Raw genomic sequence first — 14,567 nt, forward strand, 5'->3', positions numbered from 1 at the left:
ATTGTGATGTGGCTTGAATGATCTTTATCATTTTATAGATCTAATTGTTCTTTATTTTAGGATGCTGCTGAGGAATCAACCGGACAAGTCAACTGTACAGTATGGCATGTAAAGTTAGAGTCTATTCCAGAGTGGATTCAAAAAGAAATAGAAAAGGTAAATAATTCTAAAATGAAAATGGCAAGTGTTGCAAAAGTCACAGAACACTCAGCATTTGGGGAATTGGTTCCTGCTTTGGGCTGAACAATCATCAGAAATGGGTTTGTGTACTTCAAATTAAGGTTGTCATAGCTGGGAGAGGTAGTGGGGATAAGCTCCCACCACCTATTAAATGCTCCCAATAAAGTGCGTTTCAAATAGCCTCTGACAACCAAGTCCAGCTCCTGACCTTCACATGTAGTTTAACTACGCCCAGTGGAACCGTTTCTATTGACAAGTCAAAGGGCAAAGGCAGGTTACTGGTGCTTTAAAACCAGTTGTTATGGGTAGATGGGGCTCGTCAGCTGTGGTTGGCAGCTAATCTAGGAGAAGGAAAACTCTGATCTCAAACCTCTGCTCCCTTCCACCCCTGGGAAAGGCTTCAAGAGTAAACCATGAGGAAAATTCCTGAGCTGGAGTCCCTAAGGCAGTCTTACATTGAACTCAACGCTGACTGGCAACCCCTGTGGTGCTTTTGATGTATTGGTCTGTGTCGAACTGTATTGGTCTCTGTTCTGCCTTTGGATTCATCGGCTGGGTGGAGAGAGGGAGCCTGCTGCATAGGCAACAGCTTGCTCTCCATATCGTACTACCGCAGCTGTGTACTAGCTTGTGTATCATGAAGTCAGCTAGGGCACAATATCCATGGTCAACTCTGACCAATGGAGGGCCTCTCATTGAGTTAAATCTAACAATTCAAGTGCCATTTTTACAAAATTGAAGTAACAAGAAATTGAATAGAGCAGGCAAAATTTCTGAATTTTGTAGTCAGTTTTATTTACTGCTCTACTGTAAAGTGTAAGATATGCACATATGCAAGCACAAGCAAAAGCATATCAACTATTATATTTTGGTTGTGTTATGCTTCAACTACAATAACACACTAACTATGAATTGAGCGTTTAGAATGCTTTCCAGCTTTAAATTAGAATACGGTCAAATTTACCAGAATTGTACTTGATTCAGCAAAAATGAATTGAAAACAGTTTCTTAAGTAAGAGTAATTTCTGGAGGGCTTGATGAGAATTCAGTCAAATACGTCCTCAACAAACAGAATCCCAAATCTAGATGCCATGGTTGTTGAGGTACATACAATGTTAGGTTAAGGCAATAAAGAGAGGATAATATACAATTTAGAGACTTCAAAACTGTGGAAAACATGGAAGAGTCTTGAGCGTGCTGAGGAGAAATTTTAAAGCGATTCTATTAGTATTCGCAGGTGTATAAAGAAAGTGAACAAAAGGATCAGGTTCTATTAGAGATCAAATCAGGAGACAATGTGTGGCTCCAATATAGATGTTTATTTTTAAATAAATGCTTTGCATTCTTTCTTCAGAAAGAGAAAGACGATTATGACATTCATTTTTAAAGAGAAAGAAAATTAATCTAAGTAGTAAACATTATGGAATAATGATTTATTAAGGGCTCCAGGATTTTTAAGAGTGGCTAATTTGCTAAACCAGTATATAACATATTCCAAGTTCTTTAAAAGAAGTGGAAAACATTTGGAAGGCTATGTGTAGGATTTTTAAAATCTCTTTGGTTATAATCTTTGTACTGAAGGACTGTTATTTAAAAAGGGAAAATACGATGACTTGTTTCCCTTCAGAGTGGGGTCAATAGAATGGTACAGCATAGGAACAGACTCTTCAGCCTACATTAATTTATTAACTAGTAGGAAGATCGGAGGGGTGTTAAGAAATGTTTTCTTCAGCCAAAAAACAGTGAAAGTCTGGCTCCAGACGGAGAAATGTGTGAGACCATAAAGCAATCCATCTGTGTTACTGAAGATATGTACTTCAAAACTAACTGTGCTTCTAGCCATAGATTTCCTTCACAGTAATGTCCACATGACAATTGCTAAGTTACATAAGAGCCACAGAAATAGAACAAATCAGTGCATCCAGTTATCAATTATCAGTCTGTTCTTATTTACCAACAAAATGACAATAGGTGCTGTTGATAGTGCTATTCGGTAACACTACTTGCCAATAACTTGTTCACCAATGCCCAATACAAATTTTCCCAGGACCATTCAGTAGCTGACCTTGCTATAGCTTTAATCCAAACATGTTCTAAAGGGATAAATCTCAGAGTTGCTGTGAGATTGATTGCCTGTGAAATTAAGGCAGCGTTTGACAAAGTGTGGTTTCAAGGAATCCTGGTAAAATTGAAATCAATGGGCATAGAAGAGAAAACATACTAGTCCAAAAATAAATTGCTGTAAATGTCCATAGAGAACTCTCCAAATATTGGAAAAAAATCTTTCAGTTATTGGAGATCAATTATCAAGTCTCAGGACTTATTTTCTGGGGTTCCTTGGGAAGTCTCCTATATTCAGGATATTCAGCAGCTTCAAAGGTGACTTTATATTAAAGGGTTAGAAGTGGGGTTATCCACTGTTGATTGGATATTGTTCAGTTCCATTCACATTTCCACAAATATCAAGCTGTCTCTAGCTATGTGCCACAAAATCGAGATTTTATTCAGTTATGAGGTAATACAAATGCCACAGAAGTGCCTAGCAATGACCGTCTCAAACAACAGAGAGCCTGATATTCAATGGTATGAGACCCTTTGACTAGAAAGTCAGCCAACAGACTGTTCACCAGAAACAGTGTAATAATTGACTCAACACCAACACCTTGACGGCAATTAGGGATGAGCAATAAATGCTAATGATACACAAATTGAGAAAAATAACAACTCTACACCTTAATCTGACCTTAGATTGATTTTTAGTTGGCTGACCAGAACGGGCATAAGTGCTGTAAATTTTCATGATTCTAAAACACTGACTTCGTCCATTAGTTGCAACAGGCCAAAGGGAGTGATGATAATACAGCTTCAGATGGTACTTTCTCCTTGATTCATTGAAGAACACTGCACTCTGGCATGAAAGAACAATTTAATGATGTTGTCATAATGCAAGATATTAACACAGAATCCTTACTATTATTGCTAGTAATGATATTCATGAACCATACACTTAAAGACTGCCTGAGACTACATGTTGCAGTTCAGCTCAGTTGTGTATCTTTTTATAAATTGTTAATAGTGGCTGACATTTTATTCTGCAGTTAAAATCCTTCACTTGGATTTCTAGAGAACGAATCTCATACTTAATGTTGTGCTTATGTGTATTCAACAATTAAATCCATAGAGTCGTAGAGTTAAGCAACGCAGAAAGTCTCTTTAGTCCACTAAGTCCAACCATCAAGCACCCATTTACATTAATCCTATGCTTATCCCTTTTTATTCCCTTCAACACCGCCCAGGCATTGCCACTCAGCTACATACTAGTGATAATTTACAGTGTCCAATTAGTCCACTAACCATTATGTCTTTGGGACATGGGAGGAAATTGGAACACAGGAAGAACGCGTGTTCTTCACAAAGCACCTGAGGTCAGGATTGAACTGGATTACTGGAACTGTGAGGCAACAGCTCTGCTGGCTGTGTAACCGCAGCAGGATAAAAACAGAATTTAAAAGCATTAAAATTTAAATACCTCAAGTACAGTTTTGCTTATGTTTACAACCACCGAGTTATCCGTTAGATTGATAATTTCAGTTGCAGTTTGGTCATATAAATAAGGCTCTGCCATGTAAGAACTGATGAAGATAGTATTAAATTTAGAATACTATAACACAGAAACAGGCCCTTCAGCCCATCTAGTCCATACCAACTTCATCTGCCTAGTCCCATTGAACTGTACCCGACACTGTATCTAAAAATGTAAAAGAGAGGTGAGGGTGGATATTGGACCACTGAAAAACAACGCTGGAGAGGTAGTAATTGGGGAACCATGAAATAGCCGATGAACTGAATAAGTGCGTGGCATCAGTCTTCACCGTGGAAGACACTAGCAGAATGGTGTAAGTTCCAGGTGTCAGGGGGCATGAAGTCTGTGAAGTTACTGTAATCAGAGAGAAGGTTCTTGGGAAACTAAAAGGTCTTAAGATAGATAAGTCACCTGGCCAGATGATGTTAACCCCAGAGTTCTGAAAGAAGGTGGCTGAGGAGATCTTCCAAGAATCATTAGATTCTGGAATGGTTCCGGAAGATGGGAAATTTGCAAATGTCACTCCAGTCTTCAAGAACTGAGATGGGCAGAAGAAAGGACACTATATGCCAGTTAGTCTGATCTCAGTGGTTGGAAAGATGTTGGAGTCGAGTATTAAGGATGATATCTCAGGGTATTTGTAGACACATGATAAAATAGGCCATAGTGAGCATGGTTTCCTCAAGGGAAAATCTTGCCTGAGAAATCTGTTGAAATTCTTTGAAATAACAAGCAAGATAGACTAAGGAGAATCGGTTGGTGTTATGTACTTGGATTTTCAAAAGGCCTTTGACAAAGTGCCACACATGAGGCTGCTTAACAAGCTATGACCCCATGGTATTCCAGGAAAGAGTGGGAATAAAGGGATCCTTTTCTGACTGGCTGCTGGTGACTAGTGGTGTTCCACAAGGGACTGCGTTGAGACTGATTCTTTTTACATTATATGTCAATGATTTGGATGATGGAATTGATGGCTTTATTGCATAGTTTACAGATGATATGAAGATAGGTGGAGGGGCAAGTAGTTTTGAGGAAGTAGAGAGGCTACTGACTGACTTAGAATAGGAGAATGGGCAAGGAAATGGCAGATGGAATACAGTGTCAGGAAGTGTATGGTCACACACTTTGATAGAAGAAATGAAAGGGTTGACTACGTTCTAAATGGAGAGAAAATACAAAAAACTGAGGTGCAAAGGGACTTGGGAGTCATTGTGCAGGATTCCCTAAAGGTTAATTTGCAGGTTGAGTTAGTGGGGCGGGGGGGAGAGAAGGCAAATGAATGTGCCTTCATTTCCAGAGGACGAGAATATAAAAGCAAGGATGTAATGTTGAAGCTTTATAAAACACCGGTGAGGCCTCATTTAGAGTATCATGAGCAGGTTTGGTTTCCGTATCTTAAAAAGGATTTGCTGAAACTGGAGAGAGTTCAAAGGTTGTTCACAAAAATGATTTTAGGGTTGAATGGCTTGTCGTATGAAGAGTGGTTGATGGCTCTGGGCCCATGTTCACTGGAATTCAGAAGAATGGGGGGTGACCTCATTGAAACCTATCAAATGGTGAAAGGCCTTAACAGAGTGGATGTGGAGAGGATGTTTCCTATGGTGGGAGTGCCTAAGACCAGAGGACAGAGCCTCAGACTAGAAGGGCATCCTTTTAGAATGGAGATGAGGAGGAATTTCTTTAGCCCGAGAGTGGTGAATCTGTGGAATTCTTTGCCACATGCAGCTGTGGACGCCAAGTCTTTATGCATATTTAAAGCAGAGGTTGATAGGTTCTTGATTGGTCAGGGGATTAAGGGATAAGACTATAAGGTATAGGAGCAGAATTAGGTCATTCATCCCATTGAGTCTGCTCTGCCGTTTCATCGTGGCTGATCCTGGATCCCATTCAACCCCATACACCTGCCTTCTCACCATATCACTTGATGCCTCGCTCAGGAATATTATCAAATTCTGCTTTGAATATACCCATGTACTTGGCCCCCACCACAGACTGTGGCAGAGCATTCCACAAATTCACCACTCTTTGGCTATCTTTTCTACTTCTGCTCTAAAAGGTCACCCCTCAATTTTGAAGCTGTGCCCTCTAGTTCTGGATACCCCACCAGAGGAAGCATCCTCTCCACATCCACCTTATCTAGTCTGTTCAGCATTCAGTAGGTTTCAATGAGATCCCCATATATTCTTCTAAATTCTAGTGAGCACAGTCCCAAGGTTTCCAAACACTCCTCATATGCTAACCCCCCCTTCATTCCTAGAATCATCCTCATGAACCCCCTCTGGAGTCTTTCCAATGACAATACATCCTTTCTGAGATAGGGGGCCCAAAATTGTTGATAATACTCCAAGTGCGGCCTGACTAGTGTCTTATAAAGTTTCAGCATTATCTCCTTGTTCTTATATTCTCTTCCCCTTGAAATAAATGTCAACATTGCATTTTCCTTCTTTACCACAGACTCAAACTGTAAATTAACCTTCTGGGAGTCTTGCACAAGGACTCCAAAGACCTCTGATGTTTGTATTTTCTTCCATCTTAGATCCTAGTCTGCACTATATTTCCTTTTACCAAACATTATCATACATTTCCCAACACTGTATTCCATCTGCCACATTTTTGCCCATTCTTCCAATTTGTCTAAGTCCTGCTGTAATCAATCACATTGCTTCCTTATCATTTCCTACCCCTCCACTTATCTTAATATCATCCACAACCTTTGCCACAAAGCCATCAATCTGTTACCCAAATCATTGACAAACAATGTGAAAAATAGCAGTCCCTTCTTACCACCTCGAGAATTCTGACAGGTTTGTCAGGCAAGATGTCTCTTTACAGAAACCATGCTGACTTTGACTTATCATTAGGCTCCAAGTACCCTGAAACCTCATCCTTAATAATGGACGCCTATACTTTACCAACCACTGAGGTCAGGCGAGCAGGTCTATTATTTCCTCCTTTGTTTTCCTCCCTTCGTAAAGAGTGGAGTGACATTTGCAATTTTCTAGTCCCCCGGGACCATGCCAGAATCAAGTGATTCTTGAAAGTTCAGTATCAGAATCAGGTTTATTATCACCAGCATGTGTTGTGAAATTTGTTAACTTAGCAGCAGCAGTTCAATTCAATACATAATATAGAAGAAGAAAAAATTTATTATTATTATTAAATAAGTAAATCAATTAAAATGTACATATATTGAATAGATTAAAAATTGTGCAAAAACAGAAATAATATATATAAAAAAGTGAGGTAGTGTTTAAGGGTTCAATGTCAATGGCAGAGGGGAAGAAGCTGTTCCTGAATCACTGAATTTGTGCCTTCAGGCTTCTGTACCTCCTACCTGATGGTAACAGTGAGAAAAGGGCATGCCCTTTGTGCTGGAGGTCCTTAATAATAGATGCTGCCTTTCTGAGACACAGCTCCTTGAAGATGTCCTGGCTACTTTGTAGGCTAGTATCCAAGATGGAGCTGACTAAATTTACAACGCTCTGCAGCTTCTTTTGGTCCTGTGCAGTAGCCCCTCCATACCAGACAATGATGCAGTCTGTCAGATTGCTGTCCACAATACAGCTATAGAAGTTCTTGACTGCAAACACGAGGAAATCTGCAGGTGCTGGAAATTCAAGCAACATACATCAAAGGTGCTGGTGAACGCAGCAGGCCAGGCATCATCTCTAGGAAGAGGTACAGTTGATGTTTCGGGCCGAGACTCACCAGCAACCTTGATGTGTGTTGCTTGAAGTTTTTGAGTGTATTTGTTGACATACAAAATCTCTTCAAACTCCTAGTGAAGTATAGTCGCTGTTTTGCCTTCTTTATAGCTGCATCGAAATGTTGGGAAGAGGTTAGGTCCTCAGAAATCTTGACACCCAGGAACTTGAAACTGCGCACTCTTTCCACTTCTGATCCCTCTATGAGGATTGGTATGTTTTCTTTCGTCTTACCCTTCCTGAAGTCCACAATGAGCTCTTTCGTCTTACTGACATTGAGTATAAGGTTGTTGCTGCGACACCACTCCACTGGTTGGCATATCTCACTCCTGTATGCCCTCTCGTCTCCATCTGAGATTCTACCTACAATGGTTGTATCATCAGCAAATTTATCGATTATATTTGAGCTATGCCTAGCCACACAGTCATGGGTATATAGAGATTAGACCAGTGGGCTAAGCACACACTCCTGAGGTGCACCAGTGTTGATTGTCAGTGAGGAGGAGGTGTTATCACCAATCCGCACTGATTGTAGTCTTCCGATTAGGAAGTTGAGAATCCAATTGCAGAGGGAGGTAGAGGCCCAGGTTCTGTAACTTCTCAATCAGGACTGTGGGAATGATGGTATTAAATGCTGAGCTATAGTCGATGAACAGCATCCTGACACCTGTGTTTGTGTTGTCCAGGTGGACTAAGGCCATGTGAAGAGCCATTGAGATTGCATCTGCCATTGACTTATTGTGGTGATAGATCATGACCAACGCATCTGTTAGCTCTTCAGCATCCTCTTGTAGGACTCTGGGATGTAGTCCATCTGGTCCAGGTGACTTATCCACCTTAAGACCTTTCAGTTTGTCTACCACTTTTTCCTTTGTAATAGCAATGACACTCACGAACCTCTGGCAGACTGCTAGTGTCTTCCACATGAATACTGAAGCAAAGTACTTATTAAGTTCATCTACCATTTCTTTATCCTCCATTACCACCTCAACAGCATCATTTTCTAGTGGTTCAGTATCAACTCTCACCTTCCTTTTATTCTTTATATAACTGAAAAAAACTTTTAGTATCCTGCTTTATATTATCAGCTAGTTTGTCCTCAAATTTCAGCTTTTCTCTTATAGCTTTTTAGTTGTCTTTTGTAGGATGATAAAAGCTTCCCAATCATCCAACTTCTCCACTCACTTCTGCTTCCTTATATGTCCTTTCTTTGGCTTTTATGCAGTCCTTAACTTCCCTCGTTAGCCATGGTTACCTAGCTCTGCCGTTTGAGAACTGTGACATACAGTATTTGTCTTCTGTGACATACAGTTTTTATCCTGCACCGTGTGAACTATTCCCAGAAGCTTCAGGCACCTCTGTTCTACTGTCATCCCAGCCAGTATCCCACTCCAATCCACCTGGGCAAGCTCCTCTCTCATGCCTCTGTAATTCCCTTTATTCCATTGCCATACTGATACATGGTAGTTATGCTTCTCTCTCTCTCAAACCTTATTGAATTCAATCATATTGTCATCACTGCCTCCTAGGGGTTCCTTAATATTCAGCTGACTAATAAAATCTGGATTATTACACAACACTTAATCTAAGATAGCCTTTGCCCTAGTAGGCTCAAGCACAAGCTGCTCTAAAAAGTCATCTCATAGGCATTCAACAAATTCCCTCTCTTGTGATCTGACACCAACCGGATTTTCCGAATGGCCATGCATATTGAAGACTCCCATTACAATTGTGACATCACCCTTATTACATGCTTTTTCCAGCTCCCTTTGAAATCTCAATCCCACATCTTGGCTGCTATTTAGAGGCCTATATTGATTCCCACAATGGTTTTTTTTTACCCTTGTGGTCTCTTAACTCTACCCACAAAGATACAAGGAAAAGGCAGAAGGTTGGGGCTGAGAGGAAAATTGAATCAGCCATGATGAAATGGTGGAGCAGACTCGATGAGCCAAATGGCCTAATTTTGTTCCCATATCTTATGGTCTTATGGAAATCTACTACAAAATAATTCATACCATATTTATATATATATATAATGTGCTTTCCCTCCAAGCCCCTCTCATCCATTTACCTATCAAAATTTTTCTTTCTCCTCAGCTTGAGTGAGACTAGACCTAGAGATCATGTGTTAAGGGTGAAAGGTGAAAAGTTTAAGGGGAAGTTGAGGGGAAACTTCTTCACTCAGAGGGTCGTGAGAGTGTGGAAGGAGTTACCAGTGCAAGAGGTGCATGCAAGCTCGATTTCAATGTTTAAGCGAAGTTTGTATCAGTACATGTTGGCGGGGGTTTGGACAACTATGGTCTGGGTGCAGGTCCATAGGACTAGGCAACTTAAATGATGTGGCACGAACTAGATGGGCTGAAGGGCCTAGTTTATGTGATGTACTTTTTTATGACTATATGACTTTATCTATGAAGAGGAACCAACGGTCGGCATTTCGGGTGATCGTCAGGACTGGAAAGGAAGGGGACAGAACCCAGAATAAGAAGATGGGGTGAGGGTGTGGAGGGGAAAGGACACAGCATCTGCAGAATCTCTTGTGTTTATGTCGCAGTGCTGAAGCACAGCGTATGGGGCTGGGGGAGAAAAGTCTCCATTGCTTGTTTCCCAGTATATACACTTTGAGTGCAGAGGCACACCATTGGAGAGGGATTATCTTCCTCAGTAGCCCTGAAAAGGTATTTGGACAGTTTTTTAAACTTAAGTTTGAAACACTTAAGTAGAATCCAGTAAATAAGTAGAGCAGTAGATAAAATCTTGTCTGTTTAATGGTTTTTCGATGCTAAATTTAAAAAAAATAATTTGCAATGTTTAGCAATGAAAATGGACCAGAAAAAGATGTTAATGTATCAGCAGGAGACCACTAAAGTGATTAAATTGCATATTTTAACTGAAGTAGTAAGTACTAATTTTGTTATTCTTAGATTTGCCTTTGTTATGTTTATTTTAGTAACTAAAGAAGGACTCTTAACTTGTAGTTCTGTTCTAACTTTTAGCATTATAGGTTCTTTCATTAACTCTCCACTGAGTACTAATTTCTACAGCAGTAAATAATTATTTTTCTTGACTACTGAACTTTTGCTGTGTTATGTTCAGCATATAATTTGTATAAGAATTTGAACATGCCAGTTGTGTTCTTCCATGACTGAAGAGGTTTCAGTATCTTTAGTCACGGATTAGTTTTTACTTTGCCATGAATTTATTAGCCATAAAAAATTACCTGATCATCTGTTTTATTGCCACAATATGCTAAATGCCAGCCTTTTGATTTTTGACTGAGGTAAGCCCTCTATTTCAATTCATTACCAAAAAATAGTCACCTTACCTTATTTAATGCCTGTTCCATGCAAGCCAGTTAAGATTCTGCTGTAGCCAGATTGCAGATACTCTTGTTCGATTTGATTTTTTTTAAAGGATGAATCATCTTATTCTACCAGCACATCAGTGAACTTGCATTTGAGAATCCTAGTGAGATCATATGGATAATTAAATGAAATATGCAAGCTCAGTCCTATGCTATGATTTGGCAAAGTGGACCATGTAAACTGCATTAAAAAAATTATCAATGATTTGCTCATCCTTTCTGATATGTGAACTACATTTTGGTAAGGAATCTAGTAAACAGGGGTTGCCTGTTTTTTTTGTGGAATAAAACAACAAATCTTTTTGGAATATTAAATATTCTATGCCTTTGGACGGAGAGAGTTGACAGGGAAGGACTTAATTTGAGTTGAACCTCAATTTGCCAGATTGACTTGAACTCCTGCCAAACATTGTAACTAATTTAAGACTTAGCAGTGTGTCCTAAACTACTATATTATAAATTACTTCAACTGTTTATTAGCCTGTGCTACTAAGATGAAACAGACAGTTGATTGGAAGCTGCTGAGCACCAATAATTGGTATCTCTCTCTCTCTTACCAGATTTGTCTACCTTATCAGTCTTGTATTGTGGCTGAAGTTAAAACAAAATCTGAAGCTTATTAAATTTGCTCTTTCTTAGAGTGATTCTCCCCCTCTGGTATTGAACTTCCTTTTCCTGGACCACAGATGCAATTGCTGACAGGAATTTTTACTGCTTATGTAAATCATCTGGGTTGAGATCTTTGTGAGTTTAGCACAAAAATCACCATTTGATACTCATGAGAAAAAATATAATTCAGATAGTTTTATTATAATAACACTAAAAGTAGAACTAGAGTGAATCAAGGGGCTTCTTGAGTGCTGTATATTCCATTTAATATGATCATGATCATTCTCCAATTATGTATCTTCTCCTGATCCCCATGACAAAAATTAAGCCTTGATTCAAAAAGTCTGTTAATCTTGGACCTGAAGGTACTTGACAGCTATCGTACTTAGGGATAGAAACTTTCAGAGTCACAAATCACTGCATGAGGAAATTGCTCCTCATCGTCGTATTAAATGGATGAGACTAAGTTTCTGACTGTATTGTCTTCATGAGTCTTTCACACATTGAGAAATGATGATTATATTCATGTTACATGATGTAACTGGAAGTAGCTATTTCTCTGGTCTTACATTCATTCTCCTTTTGTGACACAGTGCCAATACTGTTTTAAAAACAATTGACTGAATTTTCATTTATAATCAAAATGTAATGATTATTGATTTTTAAGTTTCTTGCATTATTTATAACATGAACTCATACTCAATGTTCATTAAATGGTGTTGCTACTCATCACTTTCAGGAGATTATTCACTCCATAAATTGTTTTGTCTTTACTAAACTTGCAATATGCATTTTAGTAAAACAAATCTGTATAACGGTAAAATTACTATTTAGATTGGAGCAGGATCCAAATTAGAATACTTTAAAATAAGATATGCAGAAAATCTACACCCACTATAATCAAAATATAATTGTTGCCATTTTTAAACAAATAATGACTTTTTTCAGTATGAAATGAATGGAACATAAACTGTTTGCTTTGACTAATTAACAATAATCCTCAAAATGTTTAACATTTTTTCTACTGTATTCTGAAATAACGATGGAACATCTATTCAGCATTTTAATTTTTGGGTATTTTGAGCTGGAAAACAACTTCATTTTTAGTACTCATAGGTTGTGGTTTTGAGATCTTTTTGATAGTTCAGCCATACTTTTATCAGTGGTCTGTGATCATAAAGCTATTTATGTTCTTAACTGTTAAAGGCATTATTATAGATTATGCTTTTTGGCATAAAACAGTGGGAATTTTCAGGCACAACTGAATAATATGTATTTTCTAAAGTCTGCTTCTCTGATGCGCTGTAAACCCACACAATCTGCCAAATCAGGTGCCTCAGCATGCAGTTATGTGGGCTTTTCTGTGTAGTACTAGATTCCACATGACACACAGAAAGAAAAGCTGACCTTATGATTTGTATGAAATAGTTGATGTGGTCACTTTCCCGCTTTTTTTAATTACAATGACCAGTGTTGTTTATTTCTTTTCTATAGTCATGGTGGACAATTGGGAAACTGAACTGCCAGCACTGTGGGGCCCGTCTAGGGGAATTTAATTTTGTTTGCCCTGCCAAATGCCCTTGTGGGCAGACAGTGACTGTTCATATCTGCAAGCGTCGGACTGACTATGAACCGCTACATTTAATCAGAACCACTGAGTCTGCAGAGGTGAAATCCTTGCAGAAAATACGATATATACACATACTAGAACCTGTGGAGAAGTTGGAGCATGGGTCAAAAAATAGTTTGTTCCACTACAGGCAAAAAGAATTTTTACATCATTTGAAAAAGATGGATCATGAACAAGGGACTGATGCCCTTTGCCTGGAGGCAAGATCACACAACAGAGGAATTGTAGAAGTTGACAGCAACTTCAAAGCAGCTTATCCACAGCCATGCTCTTCTGCTTCACAGCCAGTGACAGCCAGATGTGCAGTGAAAGGTTTTCACAAAAAGTCTTTCAGTTTGGATTTTAACAGCATAAGCTCAAAGGATGTGTCAGTTAGTTCTGCTAGCATTCATGGATTATGTCCGCGATCTTCTTCTTGTGGCCTTATAATGAATCACATAGATGAGGCTTCTAATCCGATACAGCAGATTTCGGTGTCAGAAGATACTAAACTGCAACTGCTTGCAAGAGAAGAATCAAATGGATCTCTCTTTCCTAATCGATACATTAAAGAGGCTGATTTTGTGTTGAACCCTCAGTCATTCCATGACCATCCAGTTGATGAAGGAAACATCGATCCTGGTCCATCTGTGCCAAGACACTGTAGGAACAAAGCTGCTCATGTATCCACCACTGTTAGAGGTTGGTCCCCTGACTCAAGTACTGAAACAAGTGATGCAGAAGAGAGGGGAGAAGGACATGAAGCTGGAACAAACAATCCCTGTGATGATCCTGCGCCATGCGTTCCCTTATTTTCCTCTGTAGATGAGAGACCCTTGAGTAAAAGAGAGAGAAATAAACTTAAGAATTTGAAGAGGAAACAGCGGAAGTGGCAGCGATGGCATCAGAGCAAATTGAAGGAACAAAAACAGGTCAGTGCTTGAAAGCCTGAGACAGCCTACATGCGGTAATGTTAATATCAGAAAGTCAGGTTAAAATTGGGAACTACTCAGTAAAAAATAAGGAATATCATTTAAAATATAATCTGCATTTAAATTAGAATCAAAGAGTCAGTGATTGCTTAAGAAGAGCACAACTTAGGCACCAAAAATCCCAAGTTATAAACAACAATTGTTTTTAGATCAAAGCAATATTAACAGTGTATTCTTCAGGGTTTCATATTGGAGCTGCTATTATTTATGATATATATTAATGATGGACATTACTGTTAAATAAAATTTGTAGTTTACACAAAATACATTAGCAATGATGAGGATACTAACTAGAGTTGACATTACAGATGAACTGGTGAAGTGTGAATGTATGTTAATGCAGACAAGTGTGAACTGAAGAAAGGGGGGAAACCAACTAGACTAAATGGTATAATAGTAAAATTGCAGAAACCAACAGGCTTGGGTGCAAATGTATGCAAATATTTGAAGATGGTTGGTCAAATTATGTAAGTGAATAGGAATTGGAATTGCTTTATTATTGTGACGTGTGCCAATATATAGT

At 38.9% G+C, this 14,567-nt stretch overlaps 1 protein-coding gene across 2 annotated transcripts in view; it reads left to right on the forward strand.

Annotated features, from left to right (window-relative positions):
- The window catches only part of LOC140195023 (E3 ubiquitin-protein ligase RNF180-like), a 176,411-nt gene that overhangs the window by 58,053 nt on the left and 103,791 nt on the right, over positions 1-14,567 (forward strand). For both annotated transcript variants that reach the window (XM_072252595.1, XM_072252596.1), the window contains exons 4-5: positions 61-156; positions 12,938-13,984. In XM_072252595.1, the coding sequence (XP_072108696.1) occupies positions 61-156; positions 12,938-13,984 (1,143 nt within the window). The remainder of the gene's footprint in view (positions 1-60; positions 157-12,937; positions 13,985-14,567) is intronic.

This window comes from Mobula birostris, chromosome 3 (assembly GCF_030028105.1).
Source record: "Mobula birostris isolate sMobBir1 chromosome 3, sMobBir1.hap1, whole genome shotgun sequence".
Taxonomy (NCBI): Eukaryota; Metazoa; Chordata; class Chondrichthyes; order Myliobatiformes; family Myliobatidae; genus Mobula; species Mobula birostris.